At 42.1% G+C, this 16,901-nt stretch overlaps 2 protein-coding genes across 2 annotated transcripts in view; one reads left to right on the top strand and one right to left on the bottom strand. All coding sequences in view use genetic code 11, as the record gives it.

The window, feature by feature from the left end:
* Nucleotides 1-584: 584 nt before the first annotated feature.
* Nucleotides 585-7,493, top strand: EGR_00302 (hypothetical protein; the record flags this gene model as incomplete). Its single annotated transcript, XM_024489551.1, has 13 exons — nt 585-645; nt 1,374-1,457; nt 1,716-1,808; nt 2,162-2,254; nt 2,507-2,599; nt 3,152-3,253; nt 3,531-3,632; nt 3,793-3,876; nt 4,264-4,452; nt 5,868-5,954; nt 6,155-6,208; nt 6,612-6,803; nt 7,447-7,493. 13 exons carry the CDS (start codon nt 585-587, stop codon nt 7,491-7,493), a joined length of 1,281 nt encoding a protein of 426 aa, XP_024356229.1.
* A 1,362-nt stretch (nt 7,494-8,855) lies between these two features.
* The window catches only part of EGR_00301 (Solute carrier family 22 member), a gene marked incomplete at both ends in the record, with an annotated part of 17,339 nt that continues 9,293 nt past the window's right edge, over nt 8,856-16,901 (bottom strand). The window contains 4 exons of the mRNA XM_024489550.1: nt 8,856-8,984; nt 10,420-10,480; nt 11,388-11,674; nt 15,397-15,578. Of these exons, the coding sequence (XP_024356228.1) occupies nt 8,856-8,984; nt 10,420-10,480; nt 11,388-11,674; nt 15,397-15,578 (659 nt within the window). The remainder of the gene's footprint in view (nt 8,985-10,419; nt 10,481-11,387; nt 11,675-15,396; nt 15,579-16,901) is intronic.

Genomic DNA, 16,901 nt, shown 5'->3' with positions numbered 1-16,901 from the left:
ATCAGACTTTACTCGCTGTACCACATTAAATGCGTTGGTGGCTAACACTTGTTGCACCTCCTGTTCGCTGAGAATTTGCCCTGTTGTGGCACGAGAGATGGCTTATCTTGATGCGTGCTATCGAATCGAATCACATTGGGAATTGGGCAGTCCTCTTTACTAAGTAGGGTGGTTTTAATGGGTATAGAATTATTCCAACTTCCTTTCCTGAGCAAATCCACTGTTAGTGGATAAAAATTTCTTCGATGCCTTCAATTTGCTGTAACCCTACCATTCGCTTATATTACAAAAGTGGTAATGAGTCCGAAGTACACCATGAATGAGGAACCAAGCCTTGATGAAATTGATGCAGCGTGTGTTTAGGCCATACAGAGATGGCTATCCAAGTGTGGCAAGTTTTCCCAGTCCCCCAATGGATCCGCTATGGCCAAGGAAAGGGACGGAAGAATTGGCGAACCCCCCACCCCATGTTTATTGGGGACTGACTAACACTCGAGCCGCCGAACCATTGGGCGCGGTGAGCCAGTCGGTGGTGGTCCGCTGATTGGCTGGCGCGCATTCGCAAAGATATCCGCCGCGTCTGCATGCCAGGCACTGCGTCGTCGTGCCGACTTCGATCTGACGTTTCTCCGGGTCGAGACATTAGTAAGCCCTGCTTTACACTTCGCTCAATGACTGCCTCACCTATCGCCAAATTATGTTGCAATAACGGTCTGGGTAACTTTAGTTTAGATTTACTCGGTCGGTTTTTACGTTATTTAAGACATCTTAGAGTGTTTTTGGAATCTGTGCCATATTTTCATGTTTTATGAACAATTCGTCTCTAATTTGTGTCCTTTATCTAGTATGAAGGAAAAGTACCCGGAAAGTCGGGCATTTTATCTAGTTATTTCGTTTGTTGTAAGATGCATTTGTAGGTCACCAGTGCGCTCAGTCACACGTCTACATTTGCATTAAAATTGAAATGAGTGTTTTATTGCAAAAATTCTTATGCTCTGGTCATGCTTTTTCAACTTTTAAAGCAAGTTTGAAATGACGACCACCGCTGGACAACGAGGTGAGTTTTTCTCCTGAAGTACAGATTTTCTTGTTTTAAATCGTTGTCATTTTTAACTTAAGATATCATTGTAAAAGTATACATTGGCACGAATACAGTTAAATCAGCGTTTCACACCAGCTACTTTCCCGGACCGGTGTCCGAAACTTGACATGCGGCCTTTGTGACAAATGCGGGTTTCTCGAATTTAATGATATCAGACGAAACTAAAGGGGGAGAAGCTAAATTTATTTATAATACATCTTTACACCCAACGTATGCTGAAAATCGGTGGTGTTTGAGAAAAACACTCACCTTTTTGCTTTCTTATCAATAGGCTTATCAGACATCAGCGGCAACGTTGAGGAACTACGAAAATCGCTTCCACATGTTGATCTCGAAACGGGTCTAAAAAACCGCGGTATGCATCCATACATTCCCGTGCATAGATGGAAGATAAGTTGCCGTAAAACAACAAAAGATTTAAGCTAAAAATCTTTGGTTTATCACTTTCTTTGAGGCCGGCGCAATTAAAAGGCAGATGGAACACTTCATGCTAGATTTGCATATCTAAAAGTTGAACACATATGTGGACAGAAGAAATTGCATAAGTGTTATTTTACAAATGAAATTGCCTTCCCTTCTATCCACTTAAAACGTTTACTTTTTTGTCATAAAGTTGTGAAGCGCGATCCTATTGCCGGACTTGGGGACCTGCCGAAGGAGCACTGTGATTTTGGAAAACCGAAGACGGCGCATCAAAATAAGAAAAGTAACGCAAATCATTCCAATGATGTGTAATGCGCACCTACACTGCTTTCTGTCAGGGCCCTCAGAGCCGACATTCTTGCTGGCCTCGAATGTGAAAAAGACTACAACAATAGCATGGGATTTATTTGGGAGACAAACGGAAGAGCAAATTTTGTTCTTACACTTATAAAAAATTTAGCTTTGAGACAGTGAAATGCTTGTATTATTGTGCATTTTTGCCAATTCTAACGAGTTTATTCGCGCTTTATTTAGGAAAAGAAAAGATTCCACATCTAGTAGCTTTTGATTGACTTGTCTCTTGCCGATTTTCAAATCATATCAAGGGCATTCAAACTTTCTTTAAACGTGTTTCAGATTTCAACAAGACCTTACTCAGTTGGGATGCAGATACAGCAGCTCTTCTACCAAAAACTGGCAAAAATCCTACCAAAGGTGATAGCAATTTGAGTAAGTTGATTTGCCAAAATTTGGTGACCGAAAACAATCTGTTGCCAAATTTTAACAATATTAAAGTGATTGCGTTAATAATTGCTGTCTTTTACCTCTAGGGAGCAATAAAATTTCTAGTAATTTGTTCAATCACAACGTTATGCATGCCGTCGAATTTCCGATTTTGTCAGTGTGGGAAGGTCGAGCCTCACCACATCGTACTCGGCATTGCTTGAACCTTAATGGCGCAAATCTTTCAATGCTTTCCAGCTCGCAACCCGATTGCACTGACAGGCAATTTAGGCGAGGAGGTCGACTCCCTTCGCTGCACCTCGCGACCGAGGAAAAGTTCTACTCGTGGGCGTAAGGATTTGTAGTTAGCATGAAGCCCTCCCTTGCAATCTGACAGCACCAGCGTACTTTTAACATTCGCACATACTCGATGCTCAGAGATTGCATAACATTTTACTGACGAATGGGTATACTTAACTCGAACATCGGAAGCATGCAGTTTGTAAATCGAATGCTACCTAAGTTAGTTAATCTGACTAGCTAGTCCTGCTACAGCTAGTACTGAAGACCGCAATTTCCAGGCAAAGGTCATGGGCTGGGCAAACGACTTGTTGTTTTTGCAACGGCACAGCCACTGACAGGTGACTGTCCTCTCGAAACGGCTAAATGTGAAGCCATTAAAAATGGACGTAGAAATCGGTAAATCAGATTGTATATCAAGTCGTGAATTAATCTTCCAGGATCGTCTACTATGTAGCTTACGATATGTAATGGACAGGTTAGGAGGTGTTTTGTGTTTTACAACACACGTTTTTAAACTATAATGTAATAATGTAGGAGACACGTCTATTTTTTCCACGAAATTAAGTTCCAAACAGCGCTGTCATACGTGCCACCTTTCAGCTCAGCGGGACCCCATATCAGGAAAGGGGGATTTCGGTGAACGCGAGTGGGACCCCATCTGGAAGTACAACGGTCGAGCGCGCAGAGCACGAAGCTCAACAGGTACCCTGTAATCCATTGTGGCGTGCAAATAAGTGCTTAGATTTTACGTCAAGAACGTCTTAGCATTATAAACGACTTTCGAGAGTGATTAAATTTACCAGTTAACCAATTTGCAGCGCATATAATAAGTGCTTCAAACACAAAATTTTGCTGAAATTTTATAATTTCCGTCAAAGCTAAAAGCTGCCGCGACCATAAAGCAATCCCTGTTTCCAGTTCCGCTTGTCAGCTTTTATTGAAATTTATTAAAATCTGTGCCGCGTTTGGTAAAATCTAGCTGTTCGTTGCAATCCTCTGACGGGAGAAAACGCGAAAACATTCGCAATCACCGTAGAGGAGAGGCAAAGTGGCTGTTTAACCCCAAAGACGCCGCGATCCAGTAAGTTGCCGTCAAAATATACATAGTCAAACTCCATGAGGTGCTACACTTGATGGATGGGTAATAGACAAATAGCAATATGCACACAGTTGACAAGATTACCCTTAATAGATAGGAGGATCTGTGGGAGTAAATTTTAATTACAAACTTGAAATTTTAGCCCGCAACGTCATCACCGGTGAAAACTGCACAAACTTTGACATATCTCAAGAAATGAAGCCTTGCGGACCTCGACGACATTCAGGTACTGACTTACAAGATTTGTTTTAGTAAGCATTAATCATATTGATCAGACTGGAAAACTCATGGCTTGTGTAAAGCTGACACCATGCTATCATTAAAAAAGCATTTAAAGCCTTCTGGTCCTGTTATAAGCAAAGTGATTCCTTTTTCAAATATGCCTTAGGTTCCAAAGGCTGGTTGTGACAGTGCTAACGAGACTTGGATTTCGTGGTAGTGTGCGGCCAACGTACGCTAGCGAGAAATGCAATTGAAAAGGCAAAGAAAGTTGACGCCTTTTACATCAACACATTAACAAAGTCTTTACCTACTGAGCATAAGAAATAAATTATGCATAACCTGTCACGCAAAAAACGCTAAAGATAAAGGGTTGTTGTTTAAATACGCGTAGAGGTGGGAAAGAATACCATAACAGGGGAGAACTGCAGCACATACGACGTGAATGTTGAAAACAGCAAGACAGGACGAGCGCGTGTTCGAGCCCGGTCGGAGAGCAAGAGAATCAATCCTCTCACGGGAGAAAATGTGACTGCCTTTACCATATCAAAGGAGGAAAAGAAGAGAGCCACAAAACCTTACGGTGAGTAAGTATTTCGTAGTGGTGAATTGAGCTACCCTACATCTATTTCAATAATGTATAGTCGTAGCGCGGGCAAGGTTTCAATTGAGTGCCGTAAAGGAGTAAAAGCAATTTTAATTTTTAGTGCTGACTTTCAATATTTAGTGAGACGTGTAAGTTTACAAATTCCTCACAAATGCATTCAAATCAAGTAATGTTGCACAAAGTGTGTACGCAGCTTCCCAAGACTTCCTTAGTAGACGAGAGAAGGCACAGTACTCCGGTAAAATATGTATCGTCAACGTACAGAAGGACCTGGAGTCTACAAGCATCGCCTGGAGGTCATGCCGCAAGGCGTAGATACAATAGCGGAGCCCCTAGGTGACCGTTACTAAAACCGAGAGTTAAACAAACAATCAACGTGTTACATAGCCCCTTGCCCCCTTTGAGCCAGCTATCGCTAGTCGTGGGAAGACCAGCCTCGATTTAGAGTCATGTAACAAAAGATGGGTTTAAACACAATTCGGTGGAGGGATGGTTTCGTTCCTAACCCTTCGTGCTACGTTGTTCTCGCTTCAGATCTGCCCAACCGTATCTGTCTGTACGGGTTCTATCCAGCTAGTCGAGAAGTGGAGGAGGTATCACGTGTTTACGTATTCGACGCCTTTATACGTGTAGGGTAGGCAGCTCAGTACCAAACTCTTCCAGATGGTTCACTGCTAGTGTTGCTCGCTACAATTGTTAATGGCTTTCCTGTAAGCCACAAGACTAAGGTAGTTGCTATGGCCAAACGCCATTTTCAGCCCTTCTCTTACGGATCATCACAGATTCTCCCACCCGCAAATTATGTACTTCTTCCGCCTTACTAAGGTTAATCACTCAGCAGTAGAAATAGGATAGATGTCCTTTAAGATCGGGTTTGCTTTCCGCTGTCACCAATGTAGCGCTTCTAGACTTCCCTGAAGACAAAGGAAGATATGGTATTCGGGCAGAAGATGTATTGTGGACATACAGTATTGCTTGGGCTACTGGTATGGCCTGGAGGCCAGCCCACCCAATGAAGGTGTAATGGCAGGACACCTAAGTGGTCCCTTTACCAAAACCGTGATTTAAAGTCATAACACATTACATTGTTCAGTAAGTGGTCATCACTTTCAACGAAGTAAAAAAATTGCCGATGAAATTGCGAATCACTAGAATTATGCAGTATGAGATTTAAAATTGCTTAAATTTACCACTTAGTTCAACCACTTGACGCAGCATTTTAGAGTATAATTTTGCACAAACATAAAATCAGGTAACTACACAAATGTTGGATTCTAGTAGTAACTTCAATTGAATACAAAAGCTCTAGTTTTTACTTGCCGATTTGCATAGAATTAAAGTTTGAAGCAATTATTAATAGTAAAAAGATGTTTTTCTTCCCTTTACGTCAGTTTATTCCAATACGGTGACCGGTGAAAATCGCCCGAGCTACAAAATTACACCAATTGAGCGCAATGTCACGGCACGTCCGAATACAGGTACGAAACGTCCACCTTCAATTTTAAACCTAGCATCGGTTTTGGAACAATTCCTATGCATACCCATGCTGCCGAATTTCGACTTTTATGAATTTCTTTCTGAATAAATTGTAAAATAGGCGAAAACGCACACCCTCCAAGAAGAAGCAAAAAGCTATTTAAACCTTCAGCTGTTGTTGCATTTCACTGCTCATTTTCAGCGCCCTCCAATCCTCTACTCGGTGAAAACACACAGCATTATAAGTATCGGGTCGGTGAAAAGGAAAAGACTACAAAGACTCGAGGCAAGCTATTTCATCTAATATATTCATACTCATGAAATTTCCCATCAAATGGAATTCGCTGTTACATCACTTCCTAGGTTTTTAATTATTCCTACTCTGTTGCGTTGGAAACCAAAATTGGGGTACAACAAGTATTGCATTTCCAAATTTTAAATCACGAATTACGCTCTCATCAAACATCTTTATTCTTCACTGATTTTGGTTTGTGTGGGACCACTAACACTACACCCTACAAGCATGAACTCCCAGCCTAGGTACTGTCCCAAATAGTGTAAATACCTATGTAAACAGGATGCTTCTAATTATTACTCTAAAACATTCGGTGAAATGATGGGATGTCTGAAGGTAAACCAGCCAATAGGATTTGTTGCAGACATCAGCTCTCCACTCACGGGCGAGGGTTCGCGGGGCTCCACCTACTCAATTTCTGTAGAGGAACGTCGTCGAAAACCGGCCAACACGAACAACTCGAGGAACATTCTGACCGGCGAGAATTGCAACACCTATCAGATCTGTCAGGAGATGCGAAGTGAGCGTAAAAGTTCCGCTCCACCCACCTCCAGAGGTGCGCATGTGTGTATATGGACCGCATTATTTGTTTTAATCCTAAAACACCGAATTTTCCCCTAAACATTCGTAAAACGGTCTTTATCTTGACCCAAACTATGTAAATTGACACCGTCAAATGGACAGTATGCATATTTTACCACAAGGCGAAATCATGAGGACAAATATTTTTGAATGATGGGTCAAAGGTCCCTAAATTCATTTGACAATAGAATTCTTAGTGAATCGCCAGATGATCGGAATAAAAAATTAGGAGAGTCTGACGATGCCAAGATTCACGTAAGCACTGCGCATCGTCTGGCTCAATGCGACGCCGGTTACGGGTTTTCGGGAATGGCACTCATTTCTACAAAATAGGATTTTTTCAAAAACGGCAACTATTTTACCAGAAATTTAACAGTCGGCTGGGAACTGAGCGTTAGTTTTTCATTTGAAATAAAGCACATGAATGTTGATTCTTTTGCTGGCGCGTCAACCGTCCATTTCAAAAGGGAAAAAAAATAAAGGTGAAGGTTTAACGAGAAGGCGTTCAGCTCACTTTAAAACCAGGCCTTTTAGAACCAGACATATTTTGATTGATGATTGCATTGAATTAGGTGATAGAGCACCTAGTTAAATAAGTATCACTTTCACTTTTGTAGGCGGAAGTGGCGGAACCTATAATATTCTGACCGGAGCCGTTTGTTGACTTGCGCGGAATGGCCCTCCAGACGCCCTCGGTGGTCGGAATCGTTGTCCACAATGTCTGCATTTTTTGTGTTTATGCTTTGCAATCATCACTTCTTGGCTTTGCTATAATGAAAATCGGTCTTGCTTGCCAGACAGGTGTATTTGGCCTCCATTCCACTCCCACCTTGGTCATACATACCGGCTTTGGGTAGCGATAGTCATGCGCAACTCCCGTTCTCCTATTATCACGAGTACCCAACCCTATAGGCTCCCCTTTTCATATCCTCGTCGGGTTTGCTTTGAAGAGTGAGAATAATCAAGCAATGTTCGACGTACCTCGACTTCAGATTAAGGAAAGCATTCGTTGGGTAATGGTAGTAACCGTAAAAACTCCACAACGATGCTAATTAGGAGATTCTGAAAAATTAGCCAGGGAAGTATTCCAGTTCCCAATTTGAAGGACCACCGGTCTAAAGTTCCCATAATTTATGTGCTTCCCAACTCGGACGATCCTCACAAAAGGAGTTTTTGCCGCAACGGTAACTGTTTCTGTGCATTAGGAATAAGCAAGTTACGCCGCCTGACGGAGTTTCCCATGGGTGAGAGTCGCGAATCGCCTAGTCTGTTCAGTTGGTAGAATACGAATCATCGAAACAGGAAGCAATTTTTAAAGCTCCTCCAACCAGGGGAACGAAAGTAGAAGTGACCATCGAGGTGGGGTCGGCCGACCCCTCAGCCGCGGTGGATGACGAAAGCCTTCCAGCTCGTCAAAGTTTGGCCAGTTCCACCAGGACCACACGTTTCGCTGAGCATCGGTTCCAAAATTGTAAGAATATAAACCATGAACTTTAAAACAGAACTCACGGTTTTAAACTTGACCCACAGCTGCGTCCAGGAAAACTATAAACACTTGTAAATGTACACTTAAGTCAGCCTCGCTGTAGGATACGGATGGAGAATAAAACCCAGGAAAATCCTATCAGGGTATGCACCATGCGTTGAAAGGCCTCGAATGACGCACGACGCTCAAGCGACTCCTGAACTCCAGCGAATCGTGCACTCACCCTACTGCCGATATCCAGTCTACACATCCTAGAGGCTCGAATACACGGGCTTGGCATCAAACTCAGGACAGGATGATGACATTCAACCTCACCCACCTAATGCCCGCACATTTATTTGCGCAATGATCAGTCATCCCAACCCTACGGGAGGTGAATCACCTCACTACTCCGAGCAAACGCGTGCCATTCTGTCAATTCACAGCGCTTATTGCTTTATTAGCCAACTTCTGTAACAAAGGGTAGTCGTCGAAGTGAGGGGGGGAGGGGGTGGTGCGGAAGACAAGGGTAATGATGGTGGCGCAGGGGGAAGGAATGGCTTAAGTCCTCTGAGCGATTTGGAATGAGGAGGCGAGCATCTGGCGGCCGAGAGTCTCCGGCAGGTGGAGCGCCGCCACTCCGCTTGTCAGCGTTATAACACCAAATATAAGGCACGAGCGACTCGTCCCCTGTAATACGCCAGGTAATATATGTACATACGAGATAACATTTGGTATGAAGGTGGGGTTAATAAGCGCAAAATAGTAGTAGTAATAAGACCTAAGTTCTAGACTTTATCGGAAACAGAGGAGGCATGTTCCATGGAGGGCGCGTTTGAATGCTTTAAAAAAGGAGCAAATTTCGCTTGAAACAAAAAACCGGTTTTATGATTTTGATACTTGCTTTAAAGTATGAAATGGGTTCTATTACAAATTCGAAAAAGCCTGCGCAACACTTTGCAAATACACACAAAACAATGGTTTGGGAAAACATTGAAGCTTGAGTAAAATAAAGGAATAGCCTGTGGAAACAGTGATAGACGGCTGCTCTTTGTCGCCAACGGAAACATGCAGCGAGTAGTGTACAAATTGATCTGTTACAATGTTTGCCATAAGGGGATATTCCTTACACGAGAAATTTGTCTGCAACAAGGCTTGGACAGGAGACATGATGCAAGGAGCACTAATTTTGAAGTTAGAAGATTTAATACTTGGGTGGATTGCTGACCGGCTCATCATCTATTTAGAGACGGGCAAACGATGCCCCATAACATTACAAACAGGGTCGTGGCAAAGAGTTTAGGTATTTTGCTTCACATTAGCCACCAGTTACAAAGATGGATTATTCAATTAAAACACTGATCAGCAAGAATTTTCTGGAGTTTTGTGCTTCACAATGGCGTAATCATATAAATACGTACGTTTTCTAACAATAAAATTAGGTAACCACAGGAAGCTCCTTAACACTCTCTGTTGAAACAATCAGCATTAAAATCTATAACACCTTCTTAACGAAACAATAGCTTCTAACGGACTCCAATTCTATAGTGTTTTGTCCCCAAAAGCAAAAACCTGGCACTAGCCCCTTTCAATTCGATGACAACTTTGTTTTCCGACTGCCTATTTCACGTGTGAGTGTCCAGTGCCAAGAAAAGGTGCCCATCAACACGTGGGGGAGTAATATCCAGGGCATGCGCATGATGAGGACAAGGGTAAGGCATTCGAAAGTGTAAAGTTTCCCATGGCTCAGTTTCGCGACGGTGGGATGTCTTACACGATCCAGCTAAAATTAAGACCTTCTTCCTACTAGGTGACTAGTTTTGGTTGTTTTTAAACACGTCTTACTTGCACACGTTCGAGTTGTATCAGGTAAATGGATATCAGGTGTAATCATTTGGTCTTCAGGTAAAAATTCTGTCTACAGTCCACTGCAAGCAAGCACAGCCTTTTGGGGATGAAGTTCTGCCTTAGAAATGTAGGCTGGGTAGTGGGTGAATCACTTGGGGATAATCGGTGATGTGTCCGTTTGCATAACAGTGCCATAAAAAACGTACTCCTCGTTGCAGGTCAATTAGCAAATAATCCAAAAGGCACGGAGGACAAATTGGGAGCCCTTGAAGCTTACCGTCATTTGTTGTTGACGCATGTGAGGTCCGATGGCCCAATAGCCACCACGCCCTTCCCAGCTGATGGGGGTGTAAACGAGCCATTGCATCCCCCGCATTTAACATTACTGAAAGGTCGTGACATCTATATCACCATTTATTTCGACAAATAGCAACGCGTAAACCCTTGTTAAAATACGAAACAAAGGAGCTTCCCAAATTTGATGCATCATCGCCTGGTGATTCACCAGTGAAATCAAATTATTTAGACCACATCAGGATGGTACGCTCCGCTGATGCACCTTCTTCAAATGCTGTGCAACAAATTTCATAAGTTCAAGTTCTCCCAAATCTAAAATCACACTAGGTTCAATCAGTATTCCATAATATGAGGATTCAAAGTGGGGAGAAAATAGAGCACAGAGCACAACGACGAAAGTTCCAGTAGACTGGCGCCAATCTCGGATTTACAATACGTGCATAAACACGGTTGCATATACTTAGCGAGCAGGCAAGCCATTTCAGGAAGTTAAACCGAAAATTGGACAAGCTTTTTTTGGACACTAGATGGCCTCATTCCAATACAAGTAGCAAAAGACATAAATTGTCTATAAATTAAACCAGTTACAAGATTCGAGTCACAATAGCACCCTAAAAAGGTTGGAAGACCGCTGAGTAAGACAAAAGGATAATTTATGCGAGAAATAAGTAGTCACAAGTAGTTAGTAACACGGCTTCGTTACCGTTGCTAGCGCCGAGTGCTAGCTCCTCGCTCCTACTTGCTGATATGTGGGAAATTGAGCGAGGAAAAAATCTAACATGGCTGCACAACGGAAATCGAAGCTCATTTACTGTAAAGGGAAAAACACATTTTCCTTCTTTTACACATAGAAGTCATGAAATCATAATAAAGTTGAGGTCAACTTCTGAGATTTGCTAAAAAGCTGAAACGAGGCAAAGCATACAGAGGTGGCCAGCAATTTTTGACCAGGAAAGCGGTGTCCTGCAAAGGTTTGTCGGGAGCCAGTCGGAGATGGCCACTTGTGTGAACTTTACTGGCAATAAATCATTGGGGCTTATAGGAGGCGTTTCCATAGTGGATGAATCAGCTGAATCTGCTCCCGTGTGGTTTTCTGACGGTCCTGGAGGATTGGTGTGGACAAAATTCGGCTCCAACTTTAAGGCAGCTTTCGTGAGCGTACGTTTTGGTACTCTACGAAGTGGAGCGTCGAGGAACGCGGTCAACATCGCCATCGTCATGCCGAGGCGAAATTCCTATGCGCACGACAAATCTCCTTATTAAATAGGCATTTATGCTAAAGTTGTGGTGTCTTTTGCTATGGAAGAAAATGAAATTAAGGAGTCAAACAGTGTGATTGACGATAAAACGCCGTGAGCATCCATTACAATCAGTTCCATGCAACACCAAACTAATTTACAAAGTAATCCTGCATCAGCATGAAGTGAGTCACGCTTAGAGCAATAATTGAAAAAGATGAAGCATAAAAATCCACAATTTCGTTTAGACGCGAAATGCCCTACTTTGAGTGCACCAGCACCAAGACGGGTTGGATTTCATACAGCGTAGGATTACTGTGACTCCTCGGCTTTGATTTGCCGTTATTCAGTCCTCCTTTAAGACAGAAGGCACGAAAACGGAGTTATGTAAATTCCTTCAATCGGGACTGACGCACAATAATAACACCTGACCAAAGAAATGGTAACGGTACAAAACAGACAATGGTACAAGCCCATTGTGCGATTCATAAGCGACTTCCATTCACTTTCGATTTTACAGCTTAAAAATTCTAATAGTAAGCATTGCAACAAGCCTTGATCGAGCACAGCGTTAAAGAACAGATAATGTGGAACCTATAAAATTTAGACTCCGGTTTTTCTTCGATACACACGCGAATTCATAACTTATAGTGCTTCGTAAGAGGTGACGAAAGAAGTTATAACGAGAAACTTAAAACCGCCGAGTCTTACTTAGGTTTGCACCGAGGGAACCCAGTTTCCCGAGTTTGCCGGCGTGTGCTGCAAGCCAAGTGCGCGGAATAAAACATGAACTAATTGGGGAGCTACAACCAAATATACAAAACGATATAAACATATGTAACACCAACGTCTTTTTAGTAATAATGTAGACAAACGATGACTATTATTGGTGGAAATCCCCAGAGGTACCACAATGTACCATCAGAGGTCTAAGAAATACCCAAAATTCCATTTAATATGCCCTGTAGTAAGAAGTCGATTGCCAATGACATTAAGTAAATGAGGTATCTCAAAAAAAACCTATTATACATAGGAAACACAACCGTAAAGGGGAAGGACGCTATCCAGTGCTGAAAACAACTAGAAAAGATCAACATGCAAATGGGGCCTGCAGTGAACAGGGGTCGGAAACAGCACATAACCGGATTCGGGAGACTGGTGGTACGCACAGAGAAACTGCGAATTGACGAAGCAGTAATGTCCCAGGCATTCGCAAAATTTTCATTAAAAACAACCTAATTTGCAGCCACGGTTTTGCACAATTCATGGTCCCATTAGTTGCATGGTTTTGTCCCACTGTGAGTGCAAAAGAAAAACGGCACCCAATGCATTGGGATACTGCAGAGGTGACTGTAAATCTGCTAGTGTGACAAACAAGCATTCCAGAGATAAGTATTTATTAGCATTTTTAGGTACTTATATCAAACATTCACGGTTCCCCCTGGTTTGCAGCGATTCTGGAACCTAACCTAGCGAGTATTCGGGATATTGCTGTAGGTTGAAAGGGGAAGCTGGATCTGATCTGATCACAATCGGTTCTTACTGTAAATGGGTTCCATGTGTTCATGATTGTAAGTAATTATAATCGTAATCGTCGTAACTTCCGGAAAGGTTGAAAAAAGCACGGAGAGTGGGAACCAAACGAGAGAGAATGCTGGAAGGCTAGGTTTCTACCACTAAGGTATGCGGAAGTGCACTTTACTTCATTGATTTATGCGATTTTCCTATTTAATGTGCTATTTTTGAATGCAGCATTGGCTCTAGTGAAAAAGTTACGAAAGATGGAGAACCCGTACTAGGGAATGTTTTACGGTTGCATTGCGATGTAAGGTTATAAGCACTGCGACCTGACAACCTTACATCAATAAAAAATTATCTGTGAAGTGAATGTTCTGAGGACTAGAAATGGACTTACCCACCTTTTGAAAAAGCTTTTAAAGGTGTAATGGAGATTAAATACCGCTTCAAACTCGAACCTAAATGGGTGAAAGAATTGAGTGACTCTATTGTCAAAATTGAATTGCGAAAGATCCATCAAAACCAACAAACTGCATGTTTGTGCGACATTGCGGTGTGAAAAGAACACAAATAACAACGGGTAGATATTATGAAGACTATGGCCGACGTGCCAGCTGTGCAGCGCCACTAAAGAAGTCAAAGCAGTGCTTAGAGTTAGCCATCACAATTAAGAGGATAAACAATTTCCATCCAGTTTTTTGACAAGTCAATTTCGAAGTGGACAATGAAACGCATACGCAGTTTACCTGAAGCACAAAAGAAGCATCGGAAACAAAATACGGCTGCAATACCAATTCCTACGCAATGGATGACGTTAGAACTGAAGTTACCGGTTTAAAGGTTGACCTGAGCTTCAAGACTCTTTCCACTACTGAACCTATGGATTTGAGAAGCATTGGTAGAAAAGAGGGAATGAAGTTTCTATTTGTATTGCTAGTGCTTTCAGAATCGAATCTTGCAATCTTATAATTCAACAGTCCGATGGCCAAAATCACATTTTGGTTGAAGTCAAGGCCCTTTTGGCATGCAGGGGTGAAGATTCTTTTGTATCCAGCAGGGCAAGCGCATTGAATATTTATAACATTTGCAAAAGTGGAAGTAGACGCAAAAATCACATTTAACCTACACTTTCAGACATAACATACTTGTAACATTTCGATAAAATGAACGTGATTCCATTGAGCGTTGTAGTCAGTCGGAGTATTTCTATTGTAAGCACACAAAAACTGGACAAAACAGCGAAATTGCGTGTTTACCTCCAGAATGCTACCTCTGCAATTGCTTGTTATCGCTGGAGTTCCAGGTTGTAAAAAAAGGACTTTTATCAAACATTTACCCGTTGGGAGGGATGACGGTTGGTAATAACCCTCTCACTACCATACATGGAATAAACGCTTGTTCATGCCGCCTCAGAGCTGAGATGTATCAAATCACGACGCAATAAATTAACACTCGCGTTCATACAAAGCCCTATAGGTGAAATTACGCATAAGTAAAATTTTAGTACTTCGGCACGAAATTGTCTGGGCGAGAGACAGCAATACTACTGACCTCCCCGAGATTATTGTTTAATTAACTAATGAGGAGTCGGTTATTTATCCTGTTGCCGTTAAATAATTTTGTATGGGAAACAACCAATACTGATAACAGGGACCCAAAATTATGCTAACGCTTCCATGCGGTATGGTGTGGAAACCTGAGGATTGCATAATCTACCGTGACGGTAAACGCTAGGGGTTATTTGATGGAAAACAATATTTCTGTCCGCCTACTGCTAGAGCTCACAAAGGTTTTAATCAATCTGAAGTGGTATTTGAGAACAAGCTTATAAGCACATTTACACTCCGCTACAATCTCGACTTGCTAAACACTGACACTCTGAACACGTTTTACTCGCGACACCATAAGTAAATATTTAGTTATTTTCAAATCGTGTAATTAAAAGCTGCACTACCTAATTGAATTGCAACATCCTAGGCCCACTATAGCTAACACACTAGCCGCTAAGCCGTTCCATGCAGTAAGATGATGTGGTACCTTAAGTTGCGCTTGCAGAAATACGTCAGTTTACCAAGCCTGGCACACCTGAAGGACAAAGTCAGCCTATCAAGCGACATTCATAGGGAGGTCAGCCAAAGCCAGAATCGCTCTATGAAGGAAGGAAAAAAGTGGGAAAAACTAGGAAAGGGAGAGAGACATACTAGAAGGAGGAAAACGGGGGCGATAGTGCCCCCCAGGCGACCCGCAGTGACGCAGAAGCCGACAGCGCTGTTGCTGATAGACGTTGGGTAGGCCTCCGAGGTGTAGACATAGGCTGAGGCGAAGGACATGGAGATACAGAGCTTTGCGAATGTTGCCACTGTCAGCACCGCTGCCTCGTGCCCTGAAAAGAGGAATAGGTATTGACTATGCCTTAACGAGCTTTGAAAAAGTGACTCTGTGACATCTGAACCATAAAAAAATAACCCAGTTCAGTGTGAATTTGCAGATTTATAATTAATTCTTGAGTAAATTTTTCCTAGAAGTAAACTCCAAAATTTACAAACACACACCATGCCCTACAAAATAAGAATATTATGTATTGATCTATTTCAGAAAGGAATTAAATGCAACTCTCAAGGAGAAACTTCCGTTGGCAACTTCAACACTAACATGTTGCAATCTGAGTCACGGCAGAAGGTATAATGACTGGTGGCCGTCAACAGAGTGCCAGACAACTTTTTGCGAGAAGTGCATTTGATATTGTTGTAACGGATGAGGAATAGAAAAAAATGCGCTTTTTCCACAAATCAGTTTAATTTTACGCACCACTGCCTTCAGAACTGAGATCCTATTGTGCAAAAAATAGACGGTTGCAAAAGAATTCCAAAGCTGATATTACAGAACTAGACGCTTCAATATATTGATAGTATGTAAAGGCATACCAACCACGTTTTTGAAATGAAAACTGATTAATCGTGAACTTTGAAGGGTGTACGGGGTACTCCATACACTGTGGTTACATATTATGCAAATTCGAGGATGCTTTGAGGCAATGACAAGAGGAACATCCACGGCAAAGCGCTCAAGTAAATTATGTATAAGGGTGATTTCATCCGAAAAGTCAATTGCCTCGAGCTTATGATTAATTTAACCGAGGGTGCATTTACGGCGATCATAAAGAATCGTTTGTGGTTGGGATGCCGAAGAACGCATGCAAATTACCAGACCCTGCTGCCGATACGATAGTGAAAAATGGTATAAAACTAATCATAGCACAAAGGCTAAGGACATATGAAATGATAAATGATTTTTCGGAATATTTTACTGACATTTTTAGAAGTGAAACTTCTTAAAAATGGCAGATTTTTCGGTTATCAAGCCCTACTGAATTACTGCATAAGCGGCGTTCGGCAGTAGACTACCATAATGCAGGAGGGGTATTCTGCACGGTAATGCGGTGTGAAAGACCAACTGAATCACAAGGAAGGACATTACACAAACGTGGACCAAATGAGCGCCCGCGCTGAGTAAATATTTATGCGCCAGTACATGGAGAGGTTTTATTCGTATGTTCACACACATCTACCGATCAGACAAACAGCGTTAAATCTGCCTCCAAATCTAAGCGAAACACAAAGGATCCACGATTTCCAAAAATGTTGGTGGTAAGATTCCAAGTATTGTTTCCTCTGATATACTTCACTTTATCCATGGACAAATCTTT

Source organism: Echinococcus granulosus (assembly GCF_000524195.1).
Source record: "Echinococcus granulosus chromosome Unknown EG_S00001, whole genome shotgun sequence".
NCBI classification, from domain to species: Eukaryota; Metazoa; Platyhelminthes; class Cestoda; order Cyclophyllidea; family Taeniidae; genus Echinococcus; species Echinococcus granulosus.
Note: the sequence above shows the minus strand (reverse complement) of the source record. Positions and strands in the feature narration are given on the sequence as shown.